Source organism: Oncorhynchus nerka, unplaced genomic scaffold, assembly GCF_034236695.1.
Source record: "Oncorhynchus nerka isolate Pitt River unplaced genomic scaffold, Oner_Uvic_2.0 unplaced_scaffold_922, whole genome shotgun sequence".
Lineage (NCBI taxonomy): Eukaryota > Metazoa > Chordata > Actinopteri > Salmoniformes > Salmonidae > Oncorhynchus > Oncorhynchus nerka.
Window position 1 is genome coordinate 126,649 of NW_027040382.1, and position 18,523 is coordinate 145,171.

The window sequence follows — 18,523 nt, forward strand, 5'->3', positions numbered from 1 at the left end:
CGGTAATGACCTCACCCTCTGTCTCTCTATACCCTATACGGTAATGACCTCACCCTCTGTCTCTGTCTCTCTAAACCCTATACGGTAATGACCTCACTCTCTGTCTCTCTAAACCCTATACGGTAATGACCTCACCCTCTGTCTCTGTCTCTCTAAACCCTATACGGTAATGACCTCACCCTCTGTCTCTGTCTCTCTATACCCTATACGGTAATGACCTCACCCTCTGTCTCTGTCTCTCTATACCCTATACGGTAATGACCTCACCCTCTGTTTCTCTGAACTCTATACGGTAATGACCTCACCCTCTGTCTCTCTATACCCTATACGGTAATGACCTCACCCTCTGTCTCTCTATACCCTATACGGTAATGACCTCACCCTCTGTCTCTCTAAACCCTATACGGTAATGACCTCACCCTCTGTCTCTCTAAACCCTATATGGTAATGACCTCACCCTCTGTCTCTCTATACCCTATACGGTAATGACCTCACCCTCTGTCTCTCTAAACCCTATACGGTAATGACCTCACCCTCACTCTCTGCCTCTCTAAACCCTATACGGTAATGACCTCACCCTCACCCTCTGTCTCTCTATACCCTATACGGTAATGACCTCACCCTCTGTCTCTCTATACCCTATACGGTAATGACCTCACCCTCACCCCCTGCCTCTCTAAACCCTGTACGGTAATGACCTCACCCTCACCCTCTGTCTCTCTATACCCTATACGGTAATGACCTCACCCTCTGTCTCTCTATACCCTATACGGTAATGACCTCACCCTCACCCTCTGTCTCTCTAAACCCTATACGGTAATGACCTCACCCTCTGTCTCTCTAAACCCTATATGGTAATGACCTCACCCTCTGTCTCTCTATACCCTATACGGTAATGACCTCACCCTCTGTCTCTCTAAACCCTATACGGTAATGACCTCACCCTCACTCTCTGCCTCTCTAAACCCTATACGGTAATGACCTCACCCTCACCCTCTGTCTCTCTATACCCTATACGGTAATGACCTCACCCTCTGTCTCTCTATACCCTATACGGTAATGACCTCACCCTCTGTCTCTCTATACCCTTTTCATAGACGTTAACAGAGGGCCTGTACTTTCTCCGAACTCTAACGGCCGACACTGGAGGCAGAGCAATCTCCTGCCTGAATAACAACCTAATTAAATTGTGCTGAAATCCCTAGACAGCATCAAAGTGAGATTAGAGACAGATAAAGAGAGCCCCCCCCTGTTCTCCCCCTCTTCCTGTGACAGAGGGTAACCAGGGGTAACCAGGGTAACCAGGGGTAACCAGGGGTGCAGGAACACCTGGGAGGAAGGCGACACGAGCAGAGCGGAGTGTTGTTCTCTAGCCTGTTGAAACTCAGTCAGCCTGGGAACATATCACTGCACACACACACACACACACACACACACACACAGACGCACACACAGACACACACACACACACGCACACACACACAGACAGACACACAGACACACACACACACACACACACACACACACACACACACACACACGCACACACGCACACAGACAGACACAGACACACACACACACACACACACACACACAGACACACAGACACACACACACACACACACAGACAGACACACAGACACACACACACACACACACAGACAGACACACAGACACACACACACACAGACACACACACACACAGACACACACACACAGACGCACACACAGACACACACACACACACGCACACACACACAGACAGACACACAGACACAGACACACACACACACAGACACACACACACAGACACAGACAGACAGACAGACAGACAGACAGCTGGTCTTGTCATTGGGTTACTAGAGTAGACTGTCCTCCAGGAACCAAGGCTTTATTTAGGCACAACAGTCACCGGCCTGCCTCCTCTCGACCGCCTAGCGCCCGTCTGGCTGCTCTGTGTGCTCTGCTACTGCACACGCTTCAGAGAGGGAGGGGGGAGGTAGGGAGAGGGGGGGGAGGGGTCACCTGCCTGTCACCGGGAGGAGGGCGGAGAGAGGGAGGGGGGGGGGGGGAGAACCCCGTGACAGAATACCTGACCACTGTGACTGACCCAAACTCAAGCTTTGACTATGTACAGACTCAGTGAGCATAGCCTTGCTATTGAGAAAGGCCGCCGTAGGCAGACATGGCTCTCAAGAGAAGACAGGCTATGTGCTCACTGCCCACAAAATGAGGTGGAAACTGAGCTGCACTTCCTAACCTCCTGCCCAATGTATGACCATATTAGAGAGACATATTTCCCTCAGATTACACAGATCCACAAAGAATTAGAAAACAAACCCAATGTGACCTGTTGCCACAAGAAAAGGGCAACCAGTGAAGAACAAACAAAATACATCCCTTTTGCACATCGTTACAACACTGTGTATATATATATATATATAATATGACATTTATAATGTCTTTATTCTTTTGGTTTGTTTACTGTTCATTTTTAATGTTTATTTCACTTTCTTTGCCATAGTTAACATGTATTTCCCAATAAAGATTATAGAGAGAGACCCCCTCCCATTAGAGAGAGAGACCCCCCCATTAGAGAGAGACCCCCCTCCCCATTAGAGAGAGACCCCCCATTAGAGAGAGACCCCCATTAGAGAGAGAGACCCATTAGAGAGAGACCCCCCATTAGAGAGAGACCCCCCCCATTAGAGAGAGAGACCCCCCCCCATTAGAGAGAGACCCCCATTAGAGAGAGAGACCCCCCATTAGAGAGAGACCCCCCATTAGAGAGAGAGACCCCCCATTAGAGAGAGACCCCTCCCCATTAGAGAGACCCCCCCATTAGAGAGACCCCCCCATTAGAGAGAGACCCCCCATTAGAGAGAGAGACCCCCCCCCATTAGAGAGAGACCCCCCATTAGAGAGAGACCCCCCCCATTAGAGAGAGACCCCCCATTAGAGAGACCCCCCCATTAGAGAGAGACCCCCATTAGAGAGAGACGCCCCCATTAGAGAGAGACCCCCATTAGAGAGAGACCCCCCCATTAGAGAGACCCCCCCCCCCATTAGAGAGAGACCCCCCCCATTAGAGAGAGACCCCCCATTAGAGAGACCCCCCATTAGAGAGAGACCCCCCATTAGAGAGAGATACCCCCCCATTAGAGAGAGAGACCCCCCATTAGAGAGAGACCCCCCATTAGAGAGACCCCCCCACCATTAGAGAGAGACCCCACCATTAGAGAGAGACCCCCCATTAGAGAGAGACCCCCATTAGAGAGAGACCCCCCATTAGAGAGAGACCCCCCACCATTAGAGAGAGACCCCCATTAGAGAGAGACCCCCATTAGAGAGAGAGACCCCCCATTAGAGAGACCCCCCATTAGAGAGAGACCCCCCATTAGAGAGAGACCCCCATTGGAGAGAGAGACCCCCACCATTAGAGAGAGACCCCCCCCATTAGAGAGACCCCCCCATTAGAGAGAGACCCCCCCCATTAGAGAGAGAGAGACCCCCATTAGAGAGACCCCCCCATTAGAGAGAGACCCCCATTAGAGAGAGAGACCCCATTAGAGAGAGACCCCCCATTAGAGAGAGAGACCCTCCCCATTAGAGAGAGAGACCCCCCCATTAGAGAGAGAGACCCCCATTAGAGAGAGACCCCCCCCATTAGAGAGACCCCCCATTAGAGAGAGACCCCCCCCCATTAGAGAGAGACCCCCCCATTAGAGAGAGAGACCCCCCCCATTAGAGAGAGACCCCCCACCTCTTGGCTGGTTTAAATCAGTAAAGCTGTTGTGAAACACATTCCCTCAGGAGAGGATCTGATTGGTTATTAATTGAACTAAGGTTAACCTGGGGAGACAGGACAAGTAGAGGAGTAATCTGATAGCAGAGCAGAGTGGGCCAAGGGCTGTGCTTCAAATGGCACCCTATTCCCTACATAGTGCACTACTTTAGACCAGAGCCCAATGACACCCTCTTCCCTATATATAGTGCACTACTTTAGACCAGAGCCCTATGGCACCCTCTTCCCTATATATAGTGCACTACTTTAGACCAGAGCCCAATGGCACCCTATTGCCTATATATAGTGCACTACTTTAGACCAGAGCCCAATGACACCCTCTTCCCTATATATAGTGCACTACTTTAGACCAGAGCCCAATGACACCCTCTTCCCTATATATAGTGCACTACTTTAGACCAGAGCCCAATGGCACCCTGTTCTGCCACCTGAGTCCTTTTAAACATCTGTTTCGCTGACTGTCCCTCAGAACTAGTGTTCTGCTTTCTGTTGTCTTAGAGGGAAATGTGGAGTCTTTCTACCTAATGATGAAAACACTGTTGAAGGTTATGGTCTTGTGTTGGAACCAACCTTTGTGTATGTAACCCTCTCCTCTCTCATCCTCTCCTCTCTCATCCTCTCCTCTCTCATCCTCTCCTCTCCTCTCTCCTCTCCTCTCCTCTCTTCTCTCATCCTCTCCTCTCTCATCCTCTCCTCTCTCATCCTCTCCTCTCCTTTCTCCTATCCTCTCTTCTCTTCTCTCATCCTCTCCTCTCTCATCCTCTCTTCTCTTCTCCTCTCTTCTCCTCTCTTCTCTTCTCTCTCATCCTCTCCTCTCTCATCCTCTCCTCTCTCATCCTCTCCTCTCCTCTCCTCTCTTCTCTTCTCTCTCATCCTCTCCTCTCTCATCCTCTCCTCTCTCATCCTCTCCTCTCTCTTCTCCTCTCATCCTCTCTCCTCTCATCCTCTCTTCTCCTCCTCCCTCTCTCCTCCTCTCCTCTCCTCCCTCCCCTCTCCTCTCCTCTCCTCTCTCCTCCTCTCCTCTCCTGCCTCCCCTCTCCTCTCCTCTCTCCTCCTCTCCTGCCCTCCCCTCTCCTCTCCTCTCTCCTCCTCCTCTCCCTCTCTCCTCCTCTCCTCTCCTGCCCTCCCTCTCCTCTCCTCCTCTCCTCTCATCCTCTCCTCCTCTCCTCTCTCCTCAGGACTCTGAATCTCTGGACAGTTGTATCCAGAACACCCTCTCATCCTCTCCTCCTCCCCTCTCTCCTCCTCTCTCCTCTCATCCTCTCCTCTCTCCTCCTCTCCTCTCATCCTCTCCTCCTCTCCTCTCCTCCTCTCCTCTCCTCCTCTCCTCTCATCCTCTCCTCCTCTCCTCTCTCCTCAGGACTCTGAATCTCTGGACAGTTGTATCCAGAACACCCTCTCATCCTCTCCTCCTCTCCCTCCTCTCATCCTCTCCTCCTCTCTCCTCCCTCCTCTCCTCTCATCCTCTCCTCCTCTCCTCAGGACTCTGAATCTCTGGACAGTTGTATCCAGAGCACCCTCTCATCCTCTCCTCCTCTCCTCTCATCCTCTCATCCTCTCCTCCTCTCCTCTCTCCTCCTCTCCTCTCATCCTCTCCTCCTCTCCTCCTCTCCTCTCCTCCTCTCCTCTCTCCTCTCTCCTCAGGACTCTGAATCTCTGGACAGTTGTATCCAGAACACCCTCTCATCCTCTCCTCCTCTCCTCTCCTCTCATCCTCTCCTCCTCTCCTCTCCTCTCCTCTCTTCTCTCATCCTCTCCTCTCTCATCCTCTCCTCTCTCATCCTCTCCTCTCCTTTCTCCTATCCTCTCTTCTCTTCTCTCATCCTCTCCTCTCTCATCCTCTCTTCTCTTCTCCTCTCTTCTCCTCTCTTCTCTTCTCTCTCATCCTCTCCTCTCTCATCCTCTCCTCTCTCATCCTCTCCTCTCCTCTCCTCTCTTCTCTTCTCTCTCATCCTCTCCTCTCTCATCCTCTCCTCTCTCATCCTCTCCTCTCCTCTCTCCTCTCCTCTCCTCTCTTCTCTCATCCTCTCCTCTCTCATCCTCTCCTCTCTCATCCTCTCCTCTCCTTTCTCCTATCCTCTCTTCTCTTCTCTCATCCTCTCCTCTCTCATCCTCTCTTCTCTTCTCCTCTCTTCTCCTCTCTTCTCTTCTCTCTCATCCTCTCCTCTCTCATCCTCTCCTCTCTCATCCTCTCCTCTCCTCTCCTCTCTTCTCTTCTCTCTCATCCTCTCCTCTCTCATCCTCTCCTCTCTCATCCTCTCCTCTCTCCTATCATCTCCTCTCTCATCCTATCCTCTCTCATCCTCTCCTCTCTTCTCCTCTCATCCTCTCTCCTCTCATCCTCTCTTCTCCTCCTCCCCTCTCCTCCTCTCCTCTCCTGCCCTCCCCTCTCCTCTCCTCTCCTCTCTCCTCCTCTCCTCTCCTGCCCTCCCCTCTCCTCTCCTCTCTCCTCCTCTCCTCTCCTGCCCTCCCTCTCCCTCTCCTCTCTCATCCTCTCCTCTCTCCTCCTCTCCTCTCCTGCCCTCCCCTCTCCTCTCCTCCTCTCCTCTCATCCTCTCCTCCTCTCCTCTCTCCTCAGGACTCTGAATCTCTGGACAGTTGTATCCAGAACACCCTCTCATCCTCTCCTCCTCCCCTCTCTCCTCCTCTCTCCTCTCATCCTCTCCTCTCTCCTCCTCTCCTCTCATCCTCTCCTCCTCTCCTCTCCTCCTCTCCTCTCCTCCTCTCCTCTCATCCTCTCCTCCTCTCCTCTCTCCTCAGGACTCTGAATCTCTGGACAGTTGTATCCAGAACACCCTCTCATCCTCTCCTCCTCTCCTCCTCTCATCCTCTCCTCCTCTCTCCTCCCTCCTCTCCTCTCATCCTCTCCTCCTCTCCTCAGGACTCTGAATCTCTGGACAGTTGTATCCAGAGCACCCTCTCATCCTCTCCTCCTCTCCTCTCATCCTCTCATCCTCTCCTCCTCTCCTCTCTCCTCCTCTCCTCTCATCCTCTCCTCCTCTCCTCCTCTCCTCTCCTCCTCTCCTCTCTCCTCTCTCCTCAGGACTCTGAATCTCTGGACAGTTGTATCCAGAACACCCTCTCATCCTCTCCTCCTCTCCTCTCCTCTCATCCTCTCCTCCTCTCCTCTCTCCTCAGGACTCTGAATCTCTGGACAGTTGTATCCAGAACACCCTCTCATCCTCTCCTCTCTCCTCCTCTCATCTCCTCCTCTCCTCCTCTCCTCTCCTCCTCTCCTCTCCTCTCTCCTCCCCTCTCTCCTCAGGACTCTGAATCTCTGGACAGTTGTATCCAGAACACCCTCTCATCCTCTCCTCCTCTCCTCTCATCCTCTCCTCCTCTCCTCTCTCCTCAGGACTCTGAATCTCTGGACAGTTTTATCCAGAACACCCTCTCATCCTCTCCTCCTCTCCTCTCTCCTCAGGACTCTGAATCTCTGGACAGTTGTATCCAGAACACCCTCTCAGCCCTCTACCCTCCCTTTGATGCCACAGCCTCCACGGTGCTGTGTCAGGTATTTGATGTGGTGGAGACCAGCTACAGAGGAGACGGATTAAGATACCTTATTGACTTCCTGGTCCCTGCCAAACACATCCTGCAGACCATCCAGCAACATGCCTGTGTGAGTAGCTACTACGTTATACTATAGATACCTTATACTACTACTACTACGTTATACTATAGATACCTTATACTACTACTACTGCTACTACTACTACGTTATACTATAGATACCTTATACTACTACTACTGCTACTACTACTACGTTATACTATAGTTACCTTATACTACTACTACTACGTTATACTATAGATACCTTATACTACTACTACTACTACTACGTTATACTATAGATACCTCATACTACTACTGCTACTACTACGTTATACTATAGATACCTTATACTACTACTACTACGTTATACTATAGATACCTTATACTACTACTACTACGTTATACTATAGTTACCTTATACTACTACTACTACTACTACGTTATACTATAGTTACCTTATACTACTACTACTGCTACTACTACTACGTTATACTATAGATACCTTATACTACTACTACTACGTTATACTATAGTTACCTTATACTACTGCTACTACTACTACGTTATACTATAGATACCTTATACTACTACTACTACTACGTTATACTATAGATACCTTATACTACTACTACTACGTTATACTATAGTTACCTTATACTACTACTACTACGTTATACTATAGTTACCTTATACTACTACTACTACTACGTTATACTATAGTTACCTTATACTACTACTACTACGTTATACTATAGTTACCTTATACTACTACTACTGCTACTACTACTACGTTATACTATAGATACCTTATACTGATACTACTGACCATCCAGCAACATGCCTGTGTGAGTAGCTACTACGTTATACTATAGTTACCTTATACTACTACTACTACGTTATACTATAGATACCTTATACTACTACTACTACGACTATGTTATACTATATATAGTTACCTTATACTACTACTACTACGCTATACTATAGTAACCTTATACCACTACTACTACGACTACGTTATACTATATATAGTTACCTTATACTACTACTACTACTACTACATTATACTATAGTTACCTTATACTACTACTACTACTACTACGTTATACTATAGTTACCTTATACTACTACTGACCATCCAGCAACATGCCTGTGTGAGTAGCTACTACGTTATACTATAGATACCTTATACTACTACTGCTACTACTACGTTATACTATAGATACCTTATACTACTACTACTACTACTACGTTATACTATAGATACCTTATACTACTACTGCTACTACTACGTTATACTATAGATACCTTATACTACTACTACTACGCTATACTATAGATACCTTATACTACTACTGCTACTACTACTACGTTATACTATAGTTACCTTATACTACTACTACTACGTTATACTATAGATACCTTATACTACTACTGCTACTACGACTATGTTATACTATAGTTACCTTATACTACTACTACTACGTTATACTATAGTTACCTTATACTACTACTGACCATCCAGCAACATGCCTGTGTGAGTAGCTACTACGTTATACTATAGATACCTTATACTACTACTGCTACTACTACTACGTTATACTATAGTTACCTTATACTACTACTACTACGTTATACTATAGATACCTTATACTACTACTGCTACTACGACTATGTTATACTATAGTTACCTTATACTACTACTACTACGTTATACTATAGATACCTTATACTACTACTGCTACTACTACGTTATACTATAGATACCTTATACTACTACTACTACGTTATACTATAGATACCTTATACTGATACTACTACTACTACGTTATACTATAGATACCTTATACTACTACTGCTACTACTACGTTATACTATAGATACCTTATACTGATACTACTACTACTACGTTATACTATAGATACCTTATACTACTACTGCTACTACTACGTTATACTATAGATACCTTATACTACTACTGACCATCCAGCAACATGCCTGTGTGAGTAGCTACTACGTTATACTATAGTTACCTTATACTACTACTACTACTACGTTATACTGTAGATACCTTATACTACTACTACTACGTTATACTATAGATACCTTATACTACTACTACTACATTATACTATAGTTACCTTAAACTACTACTACTACTACGTTATACTATAGTTACTACCACTACTGCTATACTACTACTGATACTACTACTATACTACTACTGATACTGCTGCTACTACTGTTACTACTACTACTACTACTACTACTACTACTACTATACTACTACTGGTATTACTAGTACTGCTACTCCTAATACCATTACTACTACTACTACTACTACTACTACTACTACTGGTACTACTACTGGTACTACTACTACTACTACTACTACTGGTACTACTACTACTACTACTACTACTACTACTACTACTGGTACTACTACTACTACTACTACTGGTACTACTACTACTACTACTACTACTGGTACTACTACTACTGGTACTACTACTACTACTACTACTACTACTACTACTACTGGTATTACTAGTACTACTACTACTACTACTACTACTACACTGCTACTATACTATATAGGAGGGAGGGGGGGCGGCTGATGAAACCCAGCTCTAACTCCTGGTGTTGTTGTGGTCCTGCTGCTGCTGTTGAGTTGGGTCAGGGAGGGAGGGGGAGGGGGAGGGGGAGGGAGGGAGGGCGAGAAGAGGGGAGGGAGGGGGGGAAGGTAAAGAGAGGAATGTGGAGGTTGGTTTTCTTTCTCTCTTTAAATGAACACACCTAGTCTATTCAGGCCTCCAGTCTTCCCAGGTCATATAATATGACACCTTCCTCCCCAGAGAGAATAGGCTGTGCCTCCAATGCCACCCTGTTCAGTGCCCTGGTCAACAGTAGTGCATTGGGAAAGTATTCAGACCCTTTGACCTCTTCCACATTGTGTTAGGGTACAGTGTTAGGGTACAGCCTTATTCTAAAATTGATTAAATACTTTTTTTCCCGTCATCTGTTTATACACAATACTCCATAATGACAAATCAAAAACAGGTTTTTAGAAATGTTTGCAAATGACAACACACCAGGAGTTCTGTATTGGTGTTCCATTCTGACAACACACCAGGAGTTCTGTATTGGTGTTGTGTTCCATTCTGACAACACACCAGGAGTTCTGTATTGGTGTAGTGTTCCATTCTGACAACACACCAGGAGTTCTGTATTGGTGTTCCATTCTGACAACACACCAGGAGTTCTGTATTGGTGTTGTGTTCCATTCTGACAACACACCAGGAGTTCTGTATTGGTGTTCCATTCTGACAACACTCCAGGAGTTCTGTATTGGTGTGGTGTTGTGTTCCATTCTGACAACACACCAGGAGTTCTGTATTGGTGTTGTGTTCCATTCTGACAACACACCAGGAGTTCTGTATTGGTGTTGTGTTCCATTCTGACAACACACCAGGAGTTCTGTATTGGTGTAGTGTTCCATTCTGACAACACACCAGGAGTTCTGTATTGGTGTTGTGTTCCATTCTGACAACACACCAGGAGTTCTGTATTGGTGTTGTGTTCCATTCTGACAACACACCAGGAGTTCTGTATTGGTGTTCCATTCTGACAACACACCAGGAGTTCTGTATTGGTGTTGTGTTCCATTCTGACAACACACCAGGAGTTCTGTATTGGTGTTCCATTCTGACAACACACCAGGAGTTCTGTATTGGTGTTCCATTCTGACAACACACCAGGAGTTCTGTATTGGTGTTGTGTTCCATTCTGACAACACACCAGGAGTTCTGTATTGGTGTTCCATTCTGACAACACACCAGGAGTTCTGTATTGGTGTTGTGTTCCATTCTGACAACACACCAGGAGTTCTGTATTGGTGTTCCATTCTGACAACACACCAGGAGTTCTGTATTGGTGTTGTGTTCCATTCTGACAACACACCAGGAGTTCTGTATTGGTGTTGTGTTCCATTCTGACAACACACCAGGAGTTCTGTATTGGTGTTGTGTCCATTCTGACAACACACCAGGAGTTCTGTATTGGTGTTGTGTTCCATTCTGACAACATACCAGGAGTTCTGTATTGGTGTTGTGTTCCATTCTGACAACACACCAGGAGTTCTGTACTGGTGTTGTGTTCCATTCTGACAACACACCAGGAGTTCTGTATTGGTGTGGTGTTCCATTCTGACAACACACCAGGAGTTCTGTATTGGTGTTGTTCCATTCTGACAACACACCAGGAGTTCTGTATTGGTGTTGTGTTCCATTCTGACAACACACCAGGAGTTCTGTATTGGTGTTCCATTCTGACAACACACCAGGAGTTCTGTATTGGTGTTGTGTTCCATTCTGACAACACACCAGGAGTTCTGTATTGGTGTTGTGTTCCATTCTGACAACACACCAGGAGTTCTGTATTGGTGTTGTGTCCATTCTGACAACACACCAGGAGTTCTGTATTGGTGTTGTGTTCCATTCTGACAACATACCAGGAGTTCTGTATTGGTGTTGTGTTCCATTCTGACAACACACCAGGAGTTCTGTACTGGTGTTGTGTTCCATTCTGACAACACACCAGGAGTTCTGTATTGGTGTGGTGTTCCATTCTGACAACACACCAGGAGTTCTGTATTGGTGTTGTGTTCCATTCTGACAACACACCAGGAGTTCTGTATTGGTGTTGTGTTCCATTCTGACAACACACCAGGAGTTCTGTATTGGTGTTGTGTTCCATTCTGACAACACACCAGGAGTTCTGTATTGGTGTAGTGTTCCATTCTGACAACACACCAGGAGTTCTGTATTGGTGTTCCATTCTGACAACACACCAGGAGTTCTGTACTGATGTTGTGTTCCATTCTGACAACACACCAGGAGTTCTGTATTGGTGTTGTGTTCCATTCTGACAACACACCAGGAGTTCTGTATTGGTGTAGTGTTCCATTCTGACAACACACCAGGAGTTCTGTATTGGTGTTGTGTTCCATTCTGACAACACACCAGGAGTTCTGTATTGGTGTTGTGTTCCATTCTGACAACACACCAGGAGTTCTGTATTGGTGTTCCATTCTGACAACACACCAGGAGTTCTGTATTGGTGTTCCATTCTGACAACACACCAGGAGTTCTGTATTGGTGTTGTGTTCCATTCTGACAACACACCAGGAGTTCTGTATTGGTGTTGTGTTCCATTCTGACAACACACCAGGAGTTCTGTATTGGTGTAGTGTTCCATTCTGACAACACACCGGGAGTTCTGTATTGGTGTTCCATTCTGACAACACACCAGGAGTTCTGTATTGGTGTTCCATTCTGACAACACACCAGGAGTTCTGTATTGGTGTTGTGTTCCATTCTGACAACACACCAGGAGTTCTGTATTGGTGTTGTGTTCCATTCTGACAACACACCAGGAGTTCTGTATTGGTGTAGTGTTCCATTCTGACAACACACCGGGAGTTCTGTATTGGTGTTCCATTCTGACAACACACCAGGAGTTCTGTATTGGTGTTCCATTCTGACAACACACCAGGAGTTCTGTATTGGTGTTCCATTCTGACAACACACCAGGAGTTCTGTATTGGTGTTCCATTCTGACAACACACCAGGAGTAGCCTAGTGGTTAGAGCATTGGACTAGTAGCCGGAAGGTTGCAAGGTCAAACCCCCGAGCTGACAAGGTACAAATCTGTCGTTCTGCCCCTGAACAGGCAGTTAGCCCACTGTTCCCAGGCCGTCATTGAAAATAAGAATTTGTTCTTAACTGACTTGCCTGGTTAAATGAAGGTAACATTTTTTTTAAATAAAAAAATCACAGGCATGACCGGACAAGACCAGGCCGAGAGCGGCGTAATGAGAGGGAATGGCTCACCACCTGGATGAGTAGTAAGACATGGGAGAAAACACCTCGTTTAGGTAACTCAGAGCAATAGAGACAGGGAGAGCACCTCTATTAGTGACTCAGGAGGAGACACCTGGTTTAGGTGACTCAGAGCAATAGAGACAGGGAGAGCACCTCTATTAGTGACTCAGGGGGAGACAACTGGTTTAGGTGACTCAGAGCAATAGAGACAGGGAGAGCACCTCTATTAGTGACTCAGGAGGAAACACCTGGTTTAGGTGACTCAGAGCAATAGAGACAGGGAGAGCACCTCTATTAGTGACTCAGGAGGAGACACCTGGTTTAGGTGACTCAGAGCAATAGAGACAGGGAGAGCACCTCTATTAGTGACTCAGGAGGAGACACCTGGTTTAGGTGACTCAGAGCAATAGAGACAGGGAGAGCACCTCTATTAGTGACTCAGGAGGAGACACCTGGTTTAGGTGACTCAGAGCAATAGAGACAGGGAGAGCACCTCTATTAGTGACTCAGGAGGAGACACCTGGTTTAGGTGACTCAGAGCAATAGAGACAGGGAGAGCACCTCTATTAGTGACTCAGGAGGAGACACCTGGTTTAGGTGACTCAGAGCAATAGAGACAGGGAGAGCACCTCTATTAGTGACTCAGGAGGAGACACCTGGTTTAGGTGACTCAGAGCAATAGAGACAGGGAGAGCACCTCTATTAGTGACTCAGGAGGAGACAACTTCTGACAAGGAAAAGAGAGAGTGATCAAATGAGAGAGAGAGAGAGAGATGGATAGAGGAGCTCAGTCCTCTCCTGTTCTGTCTCTCACTCAGGGAGGAAGAGAGGATGGGAGGAGGGGAGTGAAGGAAGAATGAAGGGAAGGAGGGAAGAAAGAGGAGGGGGAGGGAGAGGAGGTGGAGGGAAGAGAGGTGGAGGAAGACAGACAGAGCAGGGGTCTGTGTTTCTCAGCGTTATCAGAGAGCATCACAGAAACCCTTGTTTAGAGTGGAGAGGATTGGGGGCTCTGAAATGGGAAAGGGGATGAGAGGAGGGATCGGATGATTTGTTTTCCGGTGTGACTGCCCGGGCTGAAAGACGACCTCTGAGCGGAAATCACTTTACGTTTTATCAGTAAAATGATTTACTTCAATGTCTCCCCCACCTTCTCTCTTTAGGTGTCACTCATCAAACTCTACTTGTTGACATAGTTCATGTTTTAGAATGATTTATTTACTCAGTCTCCCTCTCCTTCTCCATCTCTCCTGTAGTTGATTTATTTACTCAGTCTCCTTCTCCATCTCTCCTGTAGTTGATTTATTTACTCAGTCTCCTTCTCCATCTCTCCTGTAGTTGATTTATTTACTCAGTCTCCTTCTCCATCTCTCCTGTAGTTGATGTATTTACTCAGTCTCCCTCTCCTTCTCCATCTCTCCTGTAGTTGATTTATTTACTCAGTCTCCCTCTCCTTCTCCATCTCTCCTGTAGTTGATTTATTTACTCAGTCTCCCTCTCCTTCTCCTTCTCCATCTCTCCTGTAGTTGATTTATTTACTCAGTCTCCTTCTCCATCTCCATCTCTCCTGTAGTTGATTTATTTACTCAGTCTCCCTCTCCTTCTCCATCTCCCTCTCTCCTGTAGTTGATTTATTTACTCAGTCTCCTTCTCCTTCTCCATCTCTCCTGTAGTTGATTTATTTACTCAGTCTCCTTCTCCATCTCTCCTGTAGTTGATTTATTTACTCAGTCTCCTCTCCTTCTCCATCTCCTCTCTCCTGTAGTTGATTTATTTACTCAGTCTCCTTCTCCTTCTCCATCTCTCCTGTAGTTGATTTATTTACTCAGTCTCCTTCTCCATCTCTCCTGTAGTTGATTTATTTACTCAGTCTCCCTCTCCTTCTCCATCTCTCCTGTAGTTGATTTATTTACTCAGTCTCCTTCTCCTTCTCCATCTCTCCTGTAGTTGATTTATTTACTCAGTCTCCTTCTCCTTCTCCATCTCTCCTGTAGTTGATTTATTTACTCAGTCTCCTTCTCCATCTCCATCTCTCCTGTAGTTGATTTATTTACTCAGTCTCCCTCTCCTTCTCCATCTCTCCTGTAGTTGATTTATTTACTCAGTCTCCTTCTCCTTCTCCATCTCTCCTGTAGTTGATTTATTTACTCAGTCTCCCTCTCCTTCTCCTTCTCTCCTGTAGTTGATTTATTTACTCAGTCTCCTTCTCCTTCTCCTTCTCTCCTGTAGTTGATTTATTTACTCAGTCTCCTTCTCCTTCTCTCCTGTAGTTGATTTATTTACTCAGTCTCCCTCTCCTTCTCCTTCTCCTTCTCTCCTGTAGTTGATTTATTTACTCAGTCTCCTTCTCCATCTCTCCTGTAGTTGATTTATTTACTCAGTCTCCCTCTCCTTCTCCTTCTCCTTCTCTCCTGTAGTTGATTTATTTACTCAGTCTCCCTCTCCTTCTCCTTCTCCATCTCTCCTGTAGTTGATTTATTTACTCAGTCTCCCTCTCCTTCTCCTTCTCCATCTCTCCTGTAGTTGATGTATTTACTCAGTCTCCCTCTCCTTCTCCATCTCTCCTGTAGTTGATTTATTTACTCAGTCTCCCTCTCCTTCTCCATCTCTCCTGTAGTTGATTTATTTACTCAGTCTCCCTCTCCTTCTCCTTCTCCATCTCTCCTGTAGTTGATTTATTTACTCAGTCTCCTTCTCCATCTCCATCTCTCCTGTAGTTGATTTATTTACTCAGTCTCCCTCTCCTTCTCCATCTCCCTCTCTCCTGTAGTTGATTTATTTACTCAGTCTCCTTCTCCTTCTCCATCTCTCCTGTAGTTGATTTATTTACTCAGTCTCCCTCTCCTTCTCCATCTCCCTCTCTCCTGTAGTTGATTTATTTACTCAGTCTCCTTCTCCTTCTCCATCTCTCCTGTAGTTGATTTATTTACTCAGTCTCCTTCTCCATCTCTCCTGTAGTTGATTTATTTACTCAGTCTCCCTCTCCTTCTCCATCTCTCCTGTAGTTGATTTATTTACTCAGTCTCCCTCTCCTTCTCCATCTCCCTCTCTCCTGTAGTTGATTTATTTACTCAGACTCCTTCTCCTTCTCCATCTCTCCTGTAGTTGATTTATTTACTCAGTCTCCTTCTCCATCTCTCCTGTAGTTGATTTATTTACTCAGTCTCCCTCTCCTTCTCCATCTCTCCTGTAGTTGATTTATTTACTCAGTCTCCTTCTCCTTCTCCATCTCTCCTGTAGTTGATTTATTTACTCAGTCTCCTTCTCCTTCTCCATCTCTCCTGTAGTTGATTTATTTACTCAGTCTCCTTCTCCTTCTCCATCTCTCCTGTAGTTGATTTATTTACTCAGTCTCCTTCTCCATCTCTCCTGTAGTTGATTTATTTACTCAGTCTCCCTCTCCTTCTCCATCTCTCCTGTAGTTGATTTATTTACTCAGTCTCCCTCTCCTTCTCCATCTCCCTCTCTCCTGTAGTTGATTTATTTACTCAGTCTCCTTCTCCATCTCTCCTGTAGTTGATTTATTTACTCAGTCTCCTTCTCCTTCTCCTTCTCTCCTGTAGTTGATTTATTTACTCAGTCTCCTTCTCCTTCTCTCCTGTAGTTGATTTATTTACTCAGTCTCCCTCTCCTTCTCCTTCTCCTTCTCTCCTGTAGTTGATTTATTTACTCAGTCTCCTTCTCCATCTCTCCTGTAGTTGATTTATTTACTCAGTCTCCTTCTCCTTCTCTCCTGTAGTTGATTTATTTACTCAGTCTCCCTCTCCTTCTCCTTCTCCATCTCTCCTGTAGTTGATTTATTTACTCAGTCTCCCTCTCCTTCTCCTTCTCCTTCTCTCCTGTAGTTGATTTATTTACTCAGTCTCCTTCTCCTTCTCCTTCTCTCCTGTAGTTGATTTATTTACTCAGTCTCCTTCTCCTTCTCCTTCTCTCCTGTAGTTGATTTATTTACTCAGTCTCCTTCTCCTTCTCTCCTGTAGTTGATTTATTTACTCAGTCTCCCTCTCCTTCTCCTTCTCCTTCTCTCCTGTAGTTGATTTATTTACTCAGTCTCCTTCTCCATCTCTCCTGTAGTTGATTTATTTACTCAGTCTCCCTCTCCTTCTCCTTCTCCTTCTCTCCTGTAGTTGATTTATTTACTCAGTCTCCTCTCCTTCTCCTTCTCCATCTCTCCTGTAGTTGATTTATTTACTCAGTCTCCCTCTCCTTCTCCTTCTCCATCTCTCCTGTAGTTGATGTATTTACTCAGTCTCCTCTCCTCTCCATCTCTCCTGTAGTTGATTTATTTACTCAGTCTCCCTCTCCTTCTCCATCTCTCCTGTAGTTGATTTATTTACTCAGTCTCCTCTCCTTCTCCTCTCCATCTCTCCTGTAGTTGATTTATTTACTCAGTCTCCTTCTCCATCTCCATCTCTCCTGTAGTTGATTTATTTACTCAGTCTCCCTCTCCTTCTCCATCTCCCTCTCTCCTGTAGTTGATTTATTTACTCAGTCTCCTTCTCCTTCTCCATCTCTCCTGTAGTTGATTTATTTACTCAGTCTCCCTCTCCTTCTCCATCTCCCTCTCTCCTGTAGTTGATTTATTTACTCAGTCTCCTTCTCCTTCTCCATCTCTCCTGTAGTTGATTTATTTACTCAGTCTCCTTCTCCATCTCTCCTGTAGTTGATTTATTTACTCAGTCTCCCTCTCCTTCTCCATCTCTCCTGTAGTTGATTTATTTACTCAGTCTCCCTCTCCTTCTCCATCTCCTCTCTCCTGTAGTTGATTTATTTACTCAGTCTCCTTCTCCTTCTCCATCTCTCCTGTAGTTGATTTATTTACTCAGTCTCCTTCTCCATCTCTCCTGTAGTTGATTTATTTACTCAGTCTCCCTCTCTTCTCCATCTCTCCTGTAGTTGATTTATTTACTCAGTCTCCTTCTCCTTCTCCATCTCTCCTGTAGTTGATTTATTTACTCAGTCTCCTTCTCCTTCTCCATCTCTCCTGTAGTTGATTTATTTACTCAGTCTCTTCTCCATCTCCATCTCTCCTGTAGTTGATTTATTTACTCAGTCTCCTCTCCTTCTCCATCTCTCCTGTAGTTGATTTATTTACTCAGTCTCCTTCTCCTTCTCCATCTCTCCTGTAGTTGATTTATTTACTCAGTCTCCCTCTCCTTCTCCTTCTCTCCTGTAGTTGATTTATTTACTCAGTCTCCTTCTCCTTCTCCTTCTCTCCTGTAGTTGATTTATTTACTCAGTCTCCTTCTCCTTCTCTCCTGTAGTTGATTTATTTACTCAGTCT

At 45.7% G+C, this 18,523-nt stretch overlaps 1 protein-coding gene across 1 annotated transcript in view; it reads left to right on the forward strand.

Annotated features, from left to right (window-relative positions):
- The first annotated feature begins 649 nt into the window (after positions 1–649).
- The window catches only part of LOC135570697 (rho guanine nucleotide exchange factor 40-like), a 50,748-nt gene continuing 32,874 nt past the window's right edge, over positions 650–18,523 (forward strand). Inside the window, exons 1-2 of the mRNA XM_065016652.1 lie at positions 650–685; positions 7,230–7,427. Of these exons, the coding sequence (XP_064872724.1) occupies positions 650–685; positions 7,230–7,427 (234 nt within the window). The remainder of the gene's footprint in view (positions 686–7,229; positions 7,428–18,523) is intronic.